The sequence below is a fragment of the Ciconia boyciana genome, chromosome 31 (genome assembly GCF_034638445.1).
Source record: "Ciconia boyciana chromosome 31, ASM3463844v1, whole genome shotgun sequence".
In the NCBI taxonomy this organism is placed as follows: domain Eukaryota; kingdom Metazoa; phylum Chordata; class Aves; order Ciconiiformes; family Ciconiidae; genus Ciconia; species Ciconia boyciana.
This window is the reverse complement of record NC_132964.1, coordinates 381,842-400,734: the sequence shown is the minus strand read 5'-3', so window position 1 is coordinate 400,734 and position 18,893 is coordinate 381,842. Positions and strand designations below refer to the sequence as shown.

The following is an 18,893-nucleotide window of genomic DNA, read 5'->3' as shown; positions in this document are numbered from 1 at the left end:
TTCTAGTTCTGACGGTGCCAAGACGTGTGGGATAGTCTAGCGAGGGCTCTGCTGTGCGGTAGCTGCAGGGACCGGCTACGGCATCGTGCGAGCTTCCTCGTCACCGGCGCTGGGAGAGAGCACAAATGCCGGGATGGAGATAACGGTCGGCTGGTAGCTTCCCGGGCTGATTGAGGACAGGGAATGCTCCCGCCTGCTCCGGTCAGCGTGGTCCTCGTGCATTGTGTCGTGAGAAACTGCTGCTTGCAACGTCAGGCTTTGGCAATCTCGCTTCAGCGCTGCTGCTGCCCCGATCGCCGGCGGCTGCTGCTACGTGTTGCTTGCGAGGTCCGTCTGGGGGGCTGCGAGGGAGCCTTTCACCGGGGGCTACGAGCTCGGCAAGACCTGCCGGCTAGCCCTGCCTGCGAGGAGGCCAGAGGAGCTGCCCTGTGGGGAGGCTGCTTTGGGGTAGGGGGCAACGCACAAGACGGGGAGTGGGTTTGGGTGGGAAACACGGCATTCCTCGGTTATAATGGGGCTGAGGGCTGCCTTGGCCGCGCTCGGCGAGGGCACGTGCCCGCGGAGACCCTGAGCAGAACAGGGATGGGGAGAGCTGCTCCGGTAGTTGCTGGACTGGGTAAGTTGGTCGATGCTCTGGGAACGTGCCCCAGCTGACGGGGCCCGGTTAGTCTCCGCAGGCCTTTCCTAGCCTTGTTTGCGGGCGGCGAGACGGCGGCTTTGAAACGGCGGGGACGGAGGCTGAGGTCTGCTTTTCACGGTGCTCCCGGCACCGCCGCGCCGCGTGCCGACCTTCGGGACGGGCTGGCACCAGCACCCCTGTGCGGGACACCCCAAAACAGCCCTCGGCAGAGACCCAGGCGTCTCCAGTCCTCTCTTAGACCCGAGACACGCTCGGAATTCCTGCCTCTCTCGTCCCGTTGGAGCACCGGAGCTTTTGCTCTCTACCACCTCTGCTGTGCGGGGGCCGGGCTGCTGCTGGCTGACGAGGGGGAGTTACTGCGGAGTTGGGTTTGGCTCTGACCGTGCCGCAGCATCTTCCCGCGAGCGTGGGCGAGGGCTCGCTGCTTTTCTCGCCCAGCTTTGGGAGCCGGAAGAGCTCCAGGCGTCCCCCCGCGTGCTGCTAGCTTACCTTTGAGACGGGGTCTCGAGATCTGCCTGGTTGAGGGTCTTCTGCTGAGGCTAGGGCTTTCTGTGAAGGGCCTAGGTGGGCTTTTGGGCTCAGGAGCACTTCCCCTCGCTCTCCGTCTGGGGAACTCCTCCAGGGACTTAACAGTAGCTTGTAACCTCTTCTTCCTTCCTCCCCTCCGCTCCCCACCACCGCTCCTCTGTCTCCAGGTGATCCGCAGAGGCTGGCTGACCATCAATAACATCAGCATCATGAAGGGAGGCTCCAAGGAGTACTGGTTTGTGCTGACGGCCGAGTCGTTGTCCTGGTACAAGGACGAGGAGGTACGTGGGAGCGGGGAAGGACGGGCTTTGGGGGGAGGCTCTGTGATTCACGGGGCTCGGGTGAGAAAATCCTCGGGCTGGGGATGAGAATTAGCGCCCGGGATTAATTAGCGTTGTCCGGCTCCTGGCGTGCAGGAGCATGGGTCTCCTCTGGAGGGTGCCCTGCGGACACCGCACAGCCCCAGCCAGCAAATTCCGTATCTCCAGACACTCCCTCGGGCCTCGGGATTGTGCAAACACGGATAAACCAGGAGACCCTGGCAAGCGGAGGTCCTGCGGGATCCAGCTGCCCGGCCCTGGCCGAGCCTCGGGGTGGCCGTGCCGTGCAGGCACCCCCTGTGCCCTGCCTCTTTCGGGGAAGGTTTTCTTTGTCTCCCATCGCTTTTGTTGCAAGACCTCCAAGAAAGATCAGGGACCTCCCTTTACCTCCCAGCCCCCTAACCCAGGGCAGCAGCTGGTTCCCGGTTTAACCGGCTCAGCGCAGCAAAGCCGGAGGAGCAATGCAGGTGGTCAGGAGGGAAACCGTCTCCGTTCTGGCTCTGGGGAAAGGAAAACCACCAACGCCGTGCAGGGCTTGGCTGCGGGTAAAGGAAAACTTAGTCCTTAACCCCGTGGGACCGTCGGTTTATTGTCACCAAGCCCCGAGCCCCCCCCTCAGCCGTTCCCCGTGGGGTTGCTGACGGGGTTCACATCCCCACGCCGGGGTGGAGCTGCTGCCACCCCAGCGGGAAAGATCTTGAAGCTGGAGGGAAATGGGAAACGGGATCGGGGCTGGGCTGCGGGCAGGAGGTGGGGTGCGTGCGGGGGGCATTGCACGCTGTCCTGTGCCCCTGCGGTGCCCCCGCCACCGACCCTGCTCCGGAGCCACCCTGGGAGCGTGGGGAGACCGAGGCACGGGGAGGGAACCCGATTCCCTCTGCTCCCGGCGTTTCTGCGGGCCGGGACCCCCCAGGTCCCTTCTTGTCCCCCGCTGGGTGTCTGGGAAGGGGCCGCTGCTGCTCCCGGACCCCTTTGTCGTGACCGGGGATCTGCTGGACAGCCCTCGGGCTGGACATCCCGCTCCCCGGGGTGCTGGTAGCTCCCCCCTGCCTGAAAAAGGCCTTTCACCGCTCGAACCCAAAGCCATTTCTTTGGGCTCAACCCTCTCGGGAACGGGACGGCGGCAGGACCGGCATCTCCTGCCCGCTCCGCGTCCGAGCTGCCGGGGCCGGCGTGAGTGCCGGAGCCAGCATCTCCTCCGTGGCGTCGTGGTCTCGGCCGCGCCACTTTCATATTTCAGATTTTCCAGCGTTTCCGCCCCCACAGTCTGAAAATCGGCCCGTGATCTCGCCTTTCCCCTTACGTCACCGGCCTCCCGGCCAGATGCTGCGGTGGGGGGGGGCTGGCTTGCAGGGTGTTTGGGGAGGACACAAGGGGTTCGGTGTGGCCGCTGCCTCGCCAGAGCCCAGCACGCGGGTCAGAAAAAGGAGACGTGAACACAACTTTTATTTCCCGGGAGCCGCTCGGCAGCTGGACATCGGGCGCGAGAGTAAAGCCCGGGCTTCCTTTGTTCATCCGTTACCTTCCAAGCGAGCTGCAAAGGTGAACGTCTCTCCCGAACCGTGGAGTCAGATTTTAACCTCTCTTCCCCGGCCACCCCCCCCAGCCCTCTTTTTAAATCTGCCTCCTAAAAGAGAAGGAAACATGTTGAGCTGATAAACCACCCTCCGGCGTGCTTCCCCCTCCTCGGACCCCGCCGGTGCTCCCCTGGTTTCCTGCACGGAGGCCTCTCGGGGGGCACGTCTGGCCCCTCCGCGGCGGGTAATGAGAACCAGCCGGCCGGGGATGAATGAGGCTCTGTCTTCTGCGAGCCCAGCTCTCCCTGCCCCCCTTCCACCACCCCCCAAGCCCCCGCCGTTAAAAAATGAACCGCCGGGAGCTGCTAAGCCGGCACCCAGCACCCTGGGGTTTTGGGGGGGATGCTGGGGGGATGCAGCCCACCCTCTCGCCTCCCCGCTGCAAGGTGGGAAGCGTGGGGAGCGCTGCCCGGCCGGGCTCCCCCCTCGGCTCTGCCCTCCCATTCACGCCACGAAGGGAAAACAAAAAAAACCCAACCAAACCCCAAACCACGCCGCCTCCACGAGTCGGAGCAAAATCTACTTAATCTCCCCAAAAAGGGCCGAGTCCGGGCTCGCTCCCCCCTTACCTTGCGGCTGCTGGGGTGCTGCTGGGGTGCTGCTCGGCCAAACCCGATCTAACCAATGTGCAGACTACTGTACAACTTTAAACCCTCCTGAACAGGTAGTCTGAACACTGGGCAGGCTGGGCTGGAGTCTCCGGCTTCCCACGGCATCCACGGGGGTGGCTTTTATTTTTAATTTCTCCCCCTCCCGGGTTTTTTTAATAAGGAGAGAAGCCCGATGGGCGAAAGGAAACTGCTTTGTCTCTCTTCTGACGTGGCAAAGTCCTTGCAACCGAATCCAGTCTGGAAAAAAGTTGTGGGTTTTTCAGGAAATCATGAGGAGGAGTGTGGGGCGGCGGTGGAAGGGGGGCGGGGGGGGAAGGCTTTGGGTTCGTGGCCTCTCTACAAAGGCAAACGTCACTTTTTGGGACCGTGTGCGCAGCATCTGGAGACAAAGTGGAGCTGGAGCTGTTCTAAACAATTCCAGATGTGGCGTTTCGGCAGCGACTCGGCTGGGTGGCCCCTCGGCGGGGCTGGAGAGCGGCCTCCTAAATCAGCAGCCGTCTTCGCGCCAGACTGCGAGGCCCCGGCTCCTTCCAGCCATCCCCTCCGGCGGGGACGGGCACCGGGGGAGAAATTCCTGGGGCCCCGCGGAGGCGGCGGGGTGGGCTCCGGTGGAGCGGGCTCCGGTGGAGCCGGCTGCGTCCCCTGCCAAGGGAGGGCAGCTCCGGCGCGGGCAGGGCGGCCGTCGGGCAGCGTCCTGGAGCTGCCCGCAGACCTGCAGGGGCCAAATCCCTTTCTCCGGTGGTTTCTTTGGCGCTGCCGGATGCGTCCTTGGAAAGGCAGGGAAGCCGGGTAGCCAGAGCAGCACCGAAAGGGGTTGACGGTCCGTTCTTGCGCCGGAGCCGCGATCCGGAGGGCTGCTAATTCGGGGGGAGGCTCCTGGGGGAGGCGGATTGCTCCGTCCCGGCTAAAGCCCTTGGCTTCGCTCAGGGGTCGGCGTGCTGTGGGCTGAGCCGAAAAGCGTGTCTCGGTGGGCCTTCCCCGGCGTGAGCTTGAGGAAATCGCTGCCTGTCCGTGGCAGGAGCTCCGATCCCCGCTGTGTTTCTGGGGGCTGGGTTTCCATTCTGCTCGGGATGTCTGATCAGCAATAGCAAAGCGCCGCTGTGCTCGCTCGCTCTCATCCCTCCCTTCCTCTCGTCCCCTCTTCCAGGAGAAGGAGAAGAAATACATGTTGCCTTTGGATAATTTGAAAATCAGGGACGTGGAGAAGGGGTTTATGTCTAACAAGCACGTCTTTGCCATCTTCAACACAGAGCAAAGGTAAGGGCTGTGAGCAGGAGCGGCGGTGCCCAGGTACCTCCCGAGATCCCTTCGCTCCCTGCGGATCTCACCGGGCTCGAAACGCTGCCAAAGACGCTCCGTGGTCGGTGGGCTGATGGTTTCGCCCTTGCCTCAGTCACGGCTGGTCCAGACCCCAGGCCGTGCCTCCCAGATGGCTTCCCCATCCCTTCGGTGTCGTGCTCCGAGGCAGGAGCGTCCGTGATCTGGTGGGGGAGGACTTCTCCAGAGGAAGCAGCGGCTGCCAATATTTAGATACGCGTCCTGGAGGGACGTCAGGCTCCCTGGTGTTGCGGGCTCGTGGCGCTGGAGGTCTTGCCGGTGCTGTGCCGAGCCTCCCGTCCCCGAGCCATCCTCCCGGTCGCCCTCCGTGGTCCTCACCCCCGGCTCTGCTCCTTCTTCCCTAGGAACGTGTACAAAGATCTCCGTCAGATCGAGCTGGCCTGCGACTCCCAAGAAGACGTGGACAGCTGGAAAGCCTCCTTCCTCCGAGCGGGAGTTTACCCAGAGAAAGACCAAGTAAACACTCCCTCTGACTTGTCCGAGCCCTCCCGGAGCAGGCTGGCCGAGGGGTGCTGTCTGAGACCAGCCCGGGGAGAGGCTGCCAGAGGAGCCTTCAGACTTGGGAGCTCTTGGCTTGGGTCCTGGTGTGTCACAGTAGGTTCTCGGATACCCTGGAAAAATGCCGTGGTATCGCAGAAGAGGACGAACTTTATAACGCGGCGCTAGTTTGTGCTGCCCGGCGGATGGATCTAGTCGTTCCGGGCCACGAAATAAACTCTGTTTCAAAAAGCATCCGCGTAGGATGGAAATAGGTGGAAGGGACAGGGAATAAGTGTGGAGCAGAGGGGTTTCTTTGCGGGTCTGTCAGATCCCGCCAGTAACTTGTGCCCTGCTTTCCCTGAGCAGACTGAGAACGAGGACGGCGCCCAGGAGAACACCTTCTCCATGGACCCTCAGCTGGAGCGCCAGGTGGAAACCATCCGCAACCTTGTCGACTCCTACGTCGGCATCATCAACAAGTCCATCCGGGACCTCATGCCAAAGACGATAATGCACCTCATGATCAACAATGTGAGTGGCTGCGGAGGGGAACCTCGGGCAGGGGGGGAGCTTCTGGGGCCGGGGATTTCGGGGTTCTCCAGGCAGCGCGCGCCGGGACCCCCTCCGGCCTGAGGAGTCGGATGGGCTGCGCCACCGAGCCGGAACCCAGCAATGGGATCTGATCATCTTCCGGGTCTTAATGTTTACGTCTTTGTGCTTGAGCTGCTTTGGCAGCGGCTTTGCCGAGAAGGCGCTTTGCTTCTTGGCCTTTCCTCCCGCCTGGTTCTAGCAAACGGGGGACGCCGAACCTCCCTGCGGGTCCCCAGTCGCTGGGGCTCCCCACGCGCCTTCCAGAGCCGGGAGCGGTGTCCCGCTGCCTCCGCGGCTTCGGGTCCTCCAGCTCCTCCTCCTGCATCTGCCGACCCGCTGGGTTTCGTGTCTCGGGGCTGACCTGCGCTCGCCCTTTCTCCTCAGACCAAGGATTTCATCCACTCGGAGCTGCTGGCCTACCTGTACTCCTCCGGTGACCAGAGCAGCCTGATGGAGGAGTCGGCCGACCAGGCGCAGAGGAGGGACGACATGCTGCGCATGTACCACGCCCTGAAAGAAGCCCTCAACATCATCGGGGACATCAGCACCAGCACCGTCTCCACGCCGGTTCCCCCGCCCGTGGACGACACGTGGCTGCAGACGAGCAGCGGGCACAGGTAGGTTTGGCACGGAGGGGATGCCCGGCGGGAATCAGCAGGGCGGGTGACGGGATAACTTGGATTTGGGGGTTTTTTCCCGGGGGAAAGGAGGGCTGCGGGCTGTCAGCGCTCCCTTCCCTGAGGTGCCCTCTCTCCTCCGCAGCCCCCCGCCTCAGCGCAGACCCTCCGCCATCCTGCCGCCGGGCCGGCCGCCGGCCGTCAGGGGTCCGACGCCGGGGCCGCCCCTCATCCCCATCCCCGCGGGGGGACCCTCCTTCGCGGCTCCCCCCATCCCCTCGCGCCCCGGACTCCAGAACATCTTCGCTGCTAATAACGACCCCTTCTCAGCCCCTCCTCAGATCCCGTCGCGGCCGGCACGCATCCCCCCCAGCATTCCTCCGGGCGTGCCCAGGTAAGAGACCCCGTTTCGGCGGGCTCCCCTGGTGCCGGGGGAGGCTCTCGCCCTGGCGTCCGGCCCTCCCGAGAGGGCGTGGGGTGCTCTCCTGCCCCCAGGGCTGGACCCTCAGCTTGGGCTGAGCTTTTCTGAACGCCCCGCTGCCTCCGAGGTGCGAAACCCCTCGGTCGGGAGGGGAGGCGGCAGCTCGTGGTTCCCGTGGCAGGGCCGGGAGCCCCCCTTCCGCTCCCCCTCGTCCCTGCAGAAGGATCGGCGCCGGTTGCCGGTCCCTCCGTGGCACGCACCGGAGGTTGGGGAGCTCGCGTGCTGCCGGCAGGCAGGGACGGAGGTCCCGCCGGGACGCGGCCTCGAGCTGAGCCGCCGCCGCCGCCGCAAGGTCACCTCGCGCCGCCGTCCCCACGCTCACGCCTCTGTTCCCCTTCTCTCTGCAGCAGAAGACCCCCCGCCGCGCCGAACCGGCCCACCATTATCCGACCGGCCGAGCCCTCCCTGCTCGATTAACCGCCCAGGGGCTGGTAGCGACTCCCGGAGCGGCTGCCCCCACGCCTGCCGCTTTCCTTTGCCGTTTTGGGGAGGGGGGAAAGGGAAAAACAAAAAAAAAAAACAAACCGACCCCAAACCCCGCGTCTAATCTCTCGTTTTTAAAACCATCCTACCTGTGATCAGCTCGGCAGAGCGCCGTAACCACGGCCCGTCCCCAGCAGCGCGCCGCGGCCCCTCCTCGGGACGGGCGCAGGGCGTCCCGGCGTGTAAATACCGGCGGCGTCGGCTAAGGAGGGGCAGCGCTCCGCGACCCCCTCCCCTCCGCTGCGCTCCAGCCGGGAAGCGGGTAGCCGGCACTACGGTGCGAGGGGCTGGCACCGCGCCGGAAAAACCCCCGAGCGCTCGGCGCACCGAGTCCCGCTCTGCCCCCCGCCCCCCTGTATAATAAACCGCGGAGGATTATCTATATTTTTGGGGGTTGAATATTGCACTTTGTCAGAAGTCCCCCGCCTCTCCCCCGCCCTCCAGCAGGCACCGGCGCTCGGCCTTGGTGCCGTGGGACGGCCCGAGCGTCCGGGACGGGGATGGGAGAGCTCGGAGGTGGCCGACTCGGAGGCTGCCGCCTGCCTTTGGCTGCGCCCGGCGTCTCCTGGAGCTGCCGTGGAGGCTGATCGGATCCCTGCCTGTTCGCTTTCTTCCGCCTTTTTCCTCCTCTTCCCTCCCCTCCCCTCAGAATTTTTGTATTAATATATTATATATAAAACTTAGCGATTTTTGTTTTCCTCGCCCAAACCCGAAAGTCGATTGCTAATCTTGACCATAGTTTATATTTCAGTTTTTATAGCTTTGAGGAAAATTTATATATGGAAAATGATGGGACTGCACATAGCGAGTTGCTAATAAATCTAATCCGCCGCAAAGCAGGAGCAGACTCTCCAGGTAGTCCTTGTCTCGCGAGGTGCCGGCTCAGCAGCGAACCTCAGGTATTTCTTCCGCGACGCCCGCCCTCGCCCCGCGCTCGGCGCCCACCGTGGCGCGGACCGACGCCGGTGACGCCCAAAGCCGGCCTGAGCCGGGAAGGAGACCGGAATAACGCCCGGGGAGGTGGGTCCCGCGGCGGGGCGAGCGTGCCGCAGCGTCCCGGGCAGCTCCGCGCCCTCCCGGTTTGTTGTCACCGCGGCCCCTCGCCGGCAGCGGATTATCCAGCCCCGAGGAGGAGGAGGAGGGAGCCTTTCTCCCCCTCGAGCCCCCCGCCCAGGACGGGCTCTTCCCGGGGCAGGGGCCGGTTGCCCCCCGATAATCCCGGGAAGGGCTGCGGCGCACCGGGGGGGGGGGGTCCGCATCTGGGAGGACGGCCGGAGCGAGGAGGGGGGCTTGGCTCTGGACGCCCCGAGCCAGCCCTGCCTCGGCCCCCCGCCTCCGCAGCGTCCCCCCCTCTGCCCGCTCTGCCGCTGCCTTCGACGACGGTGCCTTCGCCGAGGAGCCGGCCGCCCCGCCGGGCTCTGGCTGCGAGCGGAGGTTGTAAATATTTTTACAGACTGTATGAATTGTATAAAAAACAAAAAAAAAAAGAAAAAAAAGGGAAAAGGACAAAAAAAACCCCACCAACACCCCCCCCCCAATAATGTAGGTTTTTAAAAACACCGACCCCGGCCCAGCCTGGCTGCCGGGAGCGCGGAGGGGGGCTGCGGCGCTGCCTGCCTTAATCGCCCCCTCCCTGGGGCAGCGAGGGGACCCGTCCCCGTTCATCCAGTAACGAGCCCAGCTTGCCGCGCTGGCCGGGGCCCTTCGGCCGACGCTCCGGCCCGGCACCCCCCGGGCTTCGGGGGGCCGGGGGCATCCCCGGCGCGGCCGCTCTCCTCGGTCCGTGGCCGGTGCTTGCCCCTTCCCGCTCTCCCCGCCGGCGGCTCGGGGGCCTCCTCCTCGCTCACCTCATTGCCAAAACCCACCCCGCTCCGCTCCTCTCCCCCCGGTTTGCCAACGTGTAAGTGCCTCCGGTCTGTACCCTGGTAATGAACTAAAAGGAAAAAAAAAAAAAAAATTTAAAAAAAAAATAAAGGGAAAAAAAATACCAATCTTCCGGTGAAAGTCTCTGGCGCTTCGTGGTGGTTTCGGTCTCGCCCTTTCCTCCTCCCTCCTGCCTTTTCCTCCAGCGCCCGATTGCCGGTGGGGGTCTCCAATCAAGGCGGCTTTGGGGTCTCGAATCAAGGGGGGCTTTCGCGGCGGGGCCGCGGGGGCCGGCGCAGCTCTCGCCCCCGGCCCCCCGTGCTGCTTGTGCGATTCAGCCACCTCCCGAGGTTACATAAAAAGGGGACGGGGATGTCACGGCACCCCCGCCAGCCGAAGAGCCGCAGCCCCGCTCCCCGCCGGGCACGGCCGGTCTCTGTCCCGGCTCCGTTAACCAAGATTTCACTAACGGCTGCTCCAAAACAAAAAACCCCCAAATCTTTCTTATTTGCGTCAACCCGAATCCATCCTCTGCCGGCCCGGCCGAAGCGCGGCGAGCCCCGCATCTCGACGAGCCTTTGAGCCGGGCTGCTCTCCCGGTGGGATTTGTCCCACGGGACGGTGCCGCGGGACGTGCCGCCGTCGCGGCGGACGCCTGCGCTGACCTTGGCGGCGGTGGGCGACGCGACGAGGAGGGCCGGGCTCGGCCGGCGCTTCTCCCGCTGCGGGCCGGCAGCTCCGGGACTCGCTGCTCCGGCGCGGACCTCGCACCGACGGGGATTTTTTTTCCGTAGCGCGAGGGCCGGAGGCTGCGCCGGTGCCGGGCAGCGCGGTTTTGGGCTTGGTTCTGCCCCACGGCACCGGCTGCTCCCCGTGGGCCGGGGAGCTCCCATCTCTCTAAACGCTCTTTTTTTTTTCTTCTCTTTTTCCTACAACCAGGAGACCCGCTCCCTCCCCGCCCCCCCGGCCGCTCTGAGCTCGCCGGCCCCGCTGCTCCGACCCCCCCGTCCCACCGCCGCAAAGCCGACGGGACGCCTTCGGCCGGGGGCGAAGGACGAGGCGTCGGGGGCGCGCGAGGCCTCTCCCCCCGCGGCTTTCGGCGGCCTCGGGGTTGGAAAAGGGCTCCTGGGACCCGGGCGTTTCGCTCCGGCGCGAAAACTCCCCCTCCCCGGGGCAGCGAGGAGCCCCTGCGCCGGGCCGGGCTCCTCTCGCCGCGCCCAAGTCCTGATTTAGCGGATCAACGACGACCGCCCCGGCCTGACGCCGCCGCACCGGCAAAGTTGCCGGCAACTCTGCGCTCGCCAAAGGGATTTTCCCCCTTCGCCCTCCCCTCGCGGGTGGCCCCGGGGTGTTTTTCCGGGCGACACATAAAGCACCTCCAACGCTCACCCCGGTTTCGGAGTGTTTCTTCCCCTGTTCCCCCCCATTTATGGGCACCAGGAGCGACAGTTGCTGCTTGAATTCCCTTTTCCGGGCACTTTCAGTGCTCGATGTTCTCCTTACGCCGGCCTTGGTCCCGTTCCGCCCCCTCCTGCGGGGGACGGGCCCACCCTGCGCCCCTGAACCTGCGAGAGCCGCAGGGGGGGAGACCCCGGGGGGGGGATCCTGGCCCCGCGTCGGCCGAGGAAAGTCCCGGTTTCCCCCGAAGCCGGAGGGACTCGGCGGGTCCTTCCCGGCCGCTCGGACGAGCGGGTTTGGGCAAGCAGCTCCGGCACCCGGCGAGCCTCCGGGCAGCCGTTTCCACCTCCACGGTGCCGGCCGTGCCGTATCGGAGCCGCTCTCTGCCAGCGGGCAGGTCCTCTCCCTGAGCGAAGTCTTTCCCAGCTCCAGCGCCTCCGGGGCCCTTTGCCTCCCGGCAGAGGCGATTCTGAGGAGTTTGCCCGGCCACGGCTGAGCCCGTAAACCACCTGGGCATCCCGGTGACCCATCCCGGTGACCCATCCCCGCGACTCCCGCGGTGCCCAGACTAAACGGATTCCTTCCTAAAAGGCTCGGGGAGACGTCACCCGAGGACGGGACACGTACCTGAGGCCCTTCGGTGATTAAATGTGAGGGGCAGCGTCCCGCTTTCACCCCCAAACCTCCCTCCCCCGGGGTTCGCATCGGCTCCAAGACACCGCGGTAGAAAGCTGGGCAGGTTTAATCCCGGCCGGGAGGGAGAAGCAGCAGCCGGAGGGGAGCACGTCCCTCCGCCGGCGCCGTCCTGGCAGGGAGCGGAGTCCCGCGTCCCCTCCGCCTACGTCCGCACCGTCCTCTTGTCCTCAAAGAGGCTCTTCAGCATGTAGACCTGGAGGAAAGCCACCACCACCAGCACGCCCAAGTTCACGGCCGACCAGAAGTTCACCCGGCCCAGGTTGCTCTCCTGCAGGTTACGGTCTCGGGCCTCGAAGGCTCGAAGCAGCGTCTGCATCTGGATGCTCCGCTCCAGGCGGCTCTTCATGGTCTCGATGGATTCCTGGGGACGGGAAGGGAGGCGCCGGTCGGATGTGCCGACCCCCGCTGCCTCCTCGGGGGACGCCGGGGCGGTTTGGGTGGGAAGGGACCTTAACGCCCACCCGGCCCGACCCCCTGCGCCGGCAGGGACGGCTTCACCCCCGTCGGGTCGCTCCCAGCCCCGGCCAACCCCACCTCCACCCTTTCCCGGGCCGGGGCACCCCCCACCTCGCCGGGCACCCTTCTCCCCGCCCTCAGCGGACGGAATTTCTTCCCCGGACCCCGGCCCAATCTCCCCTCTCGCCGTTTAGAACCCTTGCCCCTCGTCCCGTCGCCGGGAGGTCTCCCCGGAGCCTTCTCCCCCCCGGGCTGAAGACCCCCGCCTCTCCCAGCCCCCGCTCCAGCAGAGGGGTTCCGGCCCTCGCAGCGTCCCCGCGCCCTCCTCCGCTCCCGCAGCCCCGCGCCGGCCTTTCCCCTGCCGAGCCCCCCGCGCCGGAGAGAATCGCGGAACCGGAGAATCCCCGCGCTCGGAAAAGACCTTTGAGATGGGCGAGCCCGACCGTCAACCCAACACCGCCCACGGGCGGGCTCCCCGGGGGGCTGCCGGCGTCGAGGGGCCGAATCCCCTCCCTCGTCCCGCCGGCCACGCTGCCGGTGGTGCCGCCCGCGATCCGCTCGGCTTTCCGTGCTGCCAGCGCGCGTCGCCGGCTCGCGCCCGGCTTCTCCTCCCCCGCGGGGCGGCTCTGATCTCCGATCCCCTCGTCCCCCCGGGCGGTACGGACGCCGACCCAGCCGCAGGACCTTGAACTTGACCTCGTCCAACCTCATCCCCACCTTGATGTCCTCGATCTTGACGTCCAGCGTGTCCTCGGGCTCCGCCGCCTCCACCCAGCCGTCGCCTTCCTCCTCCTCCTCCTCCTCCTCCTCCTCTTGGGCGCTGTCGAAGATGAGCTCGAAGAACACCAGCTTCTCCGAGATGGTGCTGAAGGAGTTGTCGAAGCAGAGCTTGTAGTCGCCCGCCTCGGTGGGCTCCACGCTGCGGGGGGGAGGAGAGCGGGGTCAGCGGGGTCGCAGGGGTCAGCGGGGTCGCAGGGGTCAGCGGGGTCGCAGGGACGGGCAGGGACGGGCAGGACTCACGTGTGGGCCCCGTCGGAGCGGCGGTACTCGCTGACCAGCAGCAGCCCCGAGGGACTCTCCAGGGAGAAGTCGACGTCCAGCCCGGCCCCCCCGATCACCTGCCGGAACCGGGGATGGCGGCGGCACCGGCAACCACCGGCACCGGGGGAACACCCCCCCCCGCTCCTCCCGGGCCCCTCCCCAGCACCGGGAGCCCGGTCCTCCCGCCTCCCCGGGCCCCACATCCCCCAACGCCTGGCTATGGGCCCGGTACCGGCTTCCCCCCGCCCCCTCCTCCCGGTGTCCCCCCGCCCGGTACCGGCTCCCTCCTGCCGGTGTCCCCCGCCCGGTACCGGCTCCCTCCTCCCGGTGTCCCCCGTACAGCGCCGGTACCAGCTCCCCCGTTACCGACCCACCCCAGGCTCCACCCCCTCCGGTACCGGCCCGGTACAGGCCCCGCCCCCTCCGGTACCGGCCCGCCCCCGGCCCCGCCCCCGCCGGTACCTGGTACTCGGCCTCCAGGGAGGCGTTGCCGGGCGCGCCCTGGTAGAAGCACTCCCGGCGGCCGGCGGGCAGCACGAACGTCACCTCGGCGTCGGGCGGCGGCGGGGCGGCGGCGGCGGGCCCGGCCCAGAGCGCCAGCAGCCACAGCCACCGCGCCGCCATCTCCGCCGCGCGGCGCCTTTAAGGCAGGCCCCGCCCCGCCGCCGCGCGGCCGCAGGGCCCGGCGTGGAGGGGGTGGCCGCGGCGGGCGCCTGAGGCGGGAGCGGCGAGGCGGGGCTTCAGGCGGCGCCGCGGCCACGCCCGCGGCCCGGGGTCCTCGCCGCCGCCGCGTTGCCCCGCCTGCTCCGGAATCCTCGCCGGTCATTGGCTGCTCTCTCCCGGCGCCTCGCGTTCTAACTTCTCATTGGTCGGCGCGGTCCAGAGCCCGCCCCTCCCCCCCATGGTCTCGCCTCAGCCCGGGGGCCGCGGTCGCCCCCTGAGGGGAGCCAGACTCCCACAATGCACCGCGGTGGGGCTGAGGCAGATTTGGGGGTCCTGGGGTAAATTTGGGTGGTTAGGTGCAGCTTTGGGGAGCCCTGAGGCAAATTGGGGGGGTCCCTGGGGCAGATTTAGGTGGTTAGATGCAGATTTGGGTGTCCTTGAGACAGATTTGGGGGTCCCTGGGGCAGATTTAGGTGATTAGGTGCAGATTTGCGGGGCCCTGGGACAGATTTGGGTGGTTAGGTGTGGTTTTAGGGAGTCCTGGGGCAGTTTGGGCGGGGGTGCTGGGGCTGATTTGGGGGGTCCTGGTGCAGATTTGTGGGGCCTTGGGGCAGATTTAGGTGGTTAGGTGCAGATTTGGGGAGCCCTGGGACAGATTTGGGGGTCCCTGGGGCAGATTTAGGTGGTTAGGTGCAGGTTTGGGGAGCCCTGGGACAGATTTAGGCGGTTAGGTGTGGTTTTAGGGAGTGCTGGGGCAGTTTGCAGGGGGACTAGGGCAGATTTGTGGGGCCTTGGGGCAGATTTAGGTGATTAGGTGCAGATTTGGGGAGCCCTGGGACAGATTTGGGGGTCCCTGGGGCAGATTTAGGTAGTTAGGTGCAGATTTGGGGGGCCTTGGAACAGATTTGGGGGTCCCTGGGGCAGATTTAGGTGGTTAGATGCAGATTTGGGGAGCCCTGGGACAGATTTGGGTGGTTATGTGCAGATTTGGGGGGCCCTGGGACAGATTTGGGTGGTTAGGTGTGGTTTTAGGGAGTCCTGGGGCAGTTTGGGCGGGGGGGCTGGGGCTGATTTGGGGGGTCCTGGTGCAGATTTGTGGGGCCTTGGGGCAGATTTAGGTGGTTAGGTGCAGATTTGGGGGTCCCTGAGACAGATTTGGGGGTCCCTGGGGCAGATTTGGGTGGTTATGTGCAGATTTGGGGGACCCTGGGGCAGATTTGGGGGTCCCTGGGGCAGATTTAGGTGGTTCGTGCAGATTTGCGGCGCCCTGGGACAGATTTGGGTGGTTAGGTGTGGTTTTAGGGAGTCCTGGGGCAGTTTGGGGGGGGAGGGCTGGGGGCAGATTTCGGTGGTTAGGTGCAGATTTGGGGAGCCCTGGGACAGATGTGGGGGGCCCTGGGGCAGATCTGGGTGGTTAGGCACAGATTTGGGGGCCCTGGGGCAGATTTGAGGAGCCCTGGGGCAGATTTGGGAAGTCCCAGGGCAAATGTGCGTGGTTAGGGGCAGATCTGGGAGGCCCTGAGGAAGATGTGTGGGTCCTGGGGCAGATTTGGGGCAGGCCTAGGGCAGATTTAAGTGGTATGGGGCAGATTTGGGAGGTCTTGGGGCAGTTTGAGGGGCTGGAGGGCAGATGGGGGGGCTCTGTGAGGAATGTCGGGGTGCAGGGCTGCTCCCCAGGCAGGGCGCTGGCTCAGCCCCGGGGCTCGGCCTCGCCCTCCCCGGGGAAACGGGGGCCCAGGGCCGCATCCGACCTCTCGGCCCCGATTCCTCGTGGTTTCGGGGCAGCCGCAGGAGGAAGCAGGCGTGGGCCGAGTGGGCGGGCGCATCCGCCAGCTGCGCCCCGGTCGCGTCCCTCGGGATCGACGACTCCGGGAAGGGCCCCTCGTTTCGCGCCCGCGTCGTCAGCCCTGACGAGGTGTGTCCCAGCGCCGTCGGGAGCCGGACGTGCCGGAGAAAAAACCGCAGGAGCCGTTTCAGGCCGTCCGACCCCGTCGAGGGTCTGGGTGAGGGTCCCGCTTGGGCGTCAGGCCGGAGTGACGCCTCGTTACGCCCCGCTTACACCTCTTTTTTGATGATGTCGTCGTGATAACTGGGGAGCGAGCTCCGGGAAATCGCGTCCCGTGTCAGAGGAGCCGGTTTCACGCAAAGCCAAGCTGGCACCGCTCTGGTTATTGGGTGGAAAAAGGCTTTTTTGTGCAATGGGAGAAAAAAATAACCCTGGTCTGTACACGGGGAGTCTCTGTCATTTCCTTCCTGGGTGATGAAACTTCATCTTGAGCAAAATCCTTCTTCTTCTTTTCAGCGGAGAGCTCCTGCGCCTTGGGGTCTCCGCTGCGGGGCCGTCCCTGATCCGGACCCCGGAGGAAGAGGAGGAGGAGGAGGAGGATGAGGCTGGAGCTTCTCCTCTTCGTGACGGGTACGTTTTCCTCACCTCCGCCTGAGTTTGGGTTGGCCAAGCCGGAACTGGCCACCTCGCCGGCTGCTTGACGGTCGGATCCGGCTCCCCGCTCACCGTCCCTCTCTCGCAGGAGCCGTGGCAGCGCCCGGGCTCTCCCCGCCACCGCTCGGGCTCCTCTCCCAAGGGGACGGGGGTCCCCTGAAAATCAGCTGCTTCGCCCCGCGGAGCTACACCGGCAGCACCTTCGAGCTCTTCGTGGTGGGTGCCGGCGTCCCCGTGCAGAGCGTCTCCGCCAAGCCGGGCCAGCACAAGGCTGATTTCACCCTGGATGGGGCCACCCCGGCCTCCCGGTGCTACTGGTGCCGGTACCGGAGCTCTAACGGCAGCGCCTGGCAGATGTCGGCATTCAGCACGGAGATCATGGTGAACGGTGCGGGCGGCGGGATGCCGGGGCGGCCGTGGGTGGCGGCACCCCCTCCCCACAGCCATGAGGGGCGCGGGGCCCCGCCGGGGCGCAGCTCCTCCAACCGGGGTGTGCTGGCAACGGTGCCAACCCAAACCCGGCGTGTTTCTCCCCAGCCTCGGGTGACGCCGGCTGTCAGCCGCCCACCGCCACCCCGACCGGCCAGCCCCTGCCCACCTCCACCGCTCTGTGGCAAGGTACCGGCACAGGCAACCCGCCCGGCTCGGCGGCAGCACCGGTGGCTTGTTCCCGGTGACCCTCTGCGGCCACACCGGGGGTTTCCCTGCGGGTGACCCCCCCACCCTCTCTTCCCTTCCAGGTCGCTCCTGGCTTCTCCCGGTTGCCGTCAGCGTGGCCGGCCTCGTGCTGCTGCTGCTGGCAGCGGCGGCGGCGGCAGCCTGGCAAGGTGCGTGGGGCACGGGCGCTCTCATCGGTGTGGCTGTGCCCGGTGGGTCGCGTAGCCGGGGAGTGCCAGCTGTGCCGACGGGGATTGGCCCTTCGGAGCTCCCCGCCGGGGCGGCATGTGGTTCGGTGTCATCTCGGGGGTGAGCGTGCCGGTGCCGGTGCCGTCAGGCGGCTCCGGGCGAGTCACCGGTGGCAGGAACGCCCCAGGGGGGTCGGGGTTCGGGTTTAAGGCACCCACTGGGTCCTCCCCGGCGTCACCGCGCACCTCCGGCCACCCCTGCGGCTGAGCCCGCCTGCGCCTCCACCCATCTCTGTTTTCTCTCTCGCCAGTCGAGGCAAGGAGACAGCGGGCAAAGAGGTGAGAGTGGCCGGAGCCGGCACCTCCGTGGCTAAACCGGCCCTGGGACCCCCCGGGACCCCCGGCCGAGCCGCGGCGTCAGGCTCCCCGCTGCCTGCTCCCTGCCCACACGCGCCCCTGCCGACCGCGCTGCCACCGGCTTTGTTTTTGCAGGCAGCAGGCGTCTTGCTGGACGGAGACGCGGTACCCCACCACAGGTAAGGCCCAGACCCCCCGTGCCGGGGCGGTGCCCCCTCGGCAGCCGGCGCTGCCGCATCCCCCAGCCCCCGTCACCCCAAAAACGTCCCCGTCCCCTTTTTTCTCCGCAGAGCTTTCCTATGACAACTGCGCCTACGCCATCACCGTGGTGAGTGAGGGGCGGCTGGGGGGTCCCCGTGCCCCAGCCGGGCTCGGCTTGGGGGTCCACAGCCTGCCGGAGCGGCACAGGCACGGCGCGGGCACACCCGGCTCACCCCCGCCTCTCCCTCCATGCAAGAACACGCCGGCGGGAGCCGGCGGCAGCGCTGGCACGTCCCCAGCGTCCCCGCAGAGAGAGCCCCGGGCGTCCCCCCCCGCGGTACCCCACTTCAGCACCTTCAGGTCCTTGGCATGAGCCCCGGTGGTGCCGTCTCTGCCGGCACTCCCCACGGCACCGGAGCCCAACTCCTCTTTTTGCCGGGGAGCACGAGGAGCCCCCGGCACGACCATGAGGGAAGGGACTGTGTGACGTCGAGGGTGGCGAGGCGCTGGCACCCCGTGGCACCGCACCGTGCCAGGGGCTTCCTGGAGCTGCCAGTGAGACCCCCGGCACGGGAGAGGTGCCGCCGCAGCGCCGGCAGTTTGGTGCCGGAGCTGGCACATGACCTTCCTCCCCCTCCTCCTCCTCCTTCTCTTCGCACCTTCGCCTCCGGGGGGGCCGCGGGCACGCGGCAGGCCGGGCTGTCACCCCGCATCGCGTGTCTCTGTGCCGCGGCGTCTCTGCTGCCGGAGCCGGCTCCGGTTTCAATAAAGGTGTTTGGCACCAGGTGCCGGTGCGGGACGGGGGTGCCGCGTCCCCCTGGGCGCCTGGCCTGGCAGTGCCCGGTGCCCACGCAGTGCCGTGTGCCACGCCTGTTATCCGGTGCTGTCTGCCCCGTTCCCGTTGCTCAATTCCCGGTGCCGGTACCCGGTGCCAGTGTCCGTCCCCGGTGCTGTGCCCGGTTCCCCTGTGCTACCTGGTGCTGGTGCCCCTTGCCGAGTGTCCACTGCCCAGTGCCGGTGCCCAGTGCCTGGCGCTGGTACCTGGTGGCAGTGGCAGCACCCAGTTCCTGGTGCCCTTTGCCCGGTGCCGGTGGCGGTACCCGGTCCCCGATGCCAGTACCCGGTGCCAGTGGCAGTACCCAGTCGCTGGTGCTGGTACCCGATGCTGGTACCCGGTGCCGGTGGCAGTACCCAATGCCAGTACCCAGTGCCGGTACCTGGTCCCCGGTGCTGGTCGCCAGTGCTGGTACCCGGTGCCAGGGGTGGT

At 66.6% G+C, this 18,893-nt stretch overlaps 3 protein-coding genes and 1 long non-coding RNA gene across 14 annotated transcripts in view; 2 read left to right on the top strand and 2 right to left on the bottom strand.

The window, feature by feature from the left end:
• Positions 1-9,169, top strand: part of DNM2 (dynamin 2) — a 34,295-nt gene extending 25,126 nt beyond the window's left edge. For 4 of the 7 annotated variants that reach the window (XM_072848534.1, XM_072848530.1, XM_072848528.1 and 1 more), the window contains 7 exons: positions 1,336-1,449; positions 4,824-4,933; positions 5,359-5,470; positions 5,861-6,025; positions 6,470-6,702; positions 6,848-7,096; positions 7,531-9,169. In XM_072848534.1, coding sequence (XP_072704635.1) covers positions 1,336-1,449; positions 4,824-4,933; positions 5,359-5,470; positions 5,861-6,025; positions 6,470-6,702; positions 6,848-7,096; positions 7,531-7,600 — 1,053 coding nt within the window. In that variant the 3' untranslated portion in view covers positions 7,601-9,169. The remainder of the gene's footprint in view (positions 1-1,335; positions 1,450-4,823; positions 4,934-5,358; positions 5,471-5,860; positions 6,026-6,469; positions 6,703-6,847; positions 7,097-7,530) is intronic. The other 3 variants (XM_072848532.1, XM_072848535.1, XM_072848531.1) reach the window with 1 other exon arrangement.
• LOC140645228 (uncharacterized) lies at positions 2,916-3,897 on the bottom strand. The gene is made up of 2 exons (XR_012039958.1): positions 3,635-3,897; positions 2,916-3,115 (listed from the first exon to the last, which is right to left on the bottom strand). It is a non-coding gene; the product is annotated as an uncharacterized lncRNA (long non-coding RNA).
• Positions 9,170-11,651: 2,482 nt separating the features above from the next.
• Positions 11,652-13,818, bottom strand: TMED1 (transmembrane p24 trafficking protein 1). The gene is made up of 4 exons (XM_072848568.1): positions 13,583-13,818; positions 13,100-13,197; positions 12,797-12,998; positions 11,652-11,984 (listed from the first exon to the last, which is right to left on the bottom strand). The coding sequence occupies exons 1-4, from the start codon at positions 13,742-13,744 to the stop codon at positions 11,766-11,768; spliced, it is 681 nt and encodes a 226-aa protein (XP_072704669.1). The 5' UTR covers positions 13,745-13,818; the 3' UTR covers positions 11,652-11,765.
• A 1,042-nt stretch (positions 13,819-14,860) lies between these two features.
• Positions 14,861-18,545, top strand: C31H19orf38 (chromosome 31 C19orf38 homolog). Of its 5 annotated transcripts, XM_072848563.1 has the most exons (9): positions 14,863-15,786; positions 16,086-16,199; positions 16,312-16,611; positions 16,761-16,841; positions 16,964-17,050; positions 17,380-17,407; positions 17,561-17,604; positions 17,716-17,753; positions 17,883-18,545. In XM_072848563.1, exons 2-9 carry the CDS (start codon positions 16,169-16,171, stop codon positions 17,997-17,999), a joined length of 726 nt encoding a protein of 241 aa, XP_072704664.1. In that variant the 5' UTR covers positions 14,863-15,786; positions 16,086-16,168; the 3' UTR covers positions 18,000-18,545. The 5 variants fall into 5 exon arrangements, with proteins under 5 accessions (XP_072704663.1, XP_072704660.1, XP_072704664.1 ...); XM_072848562.1 differs by having other exon boundaries at positions 14,861-15,698; positions 17,716-18,545; XM_072848559.1 differs by having other exon boundaries at positions 14,861-15,786; positions 17,716-18,545.
• Positions 18,546-18,893: the final 348 nt, after the last annotated feature.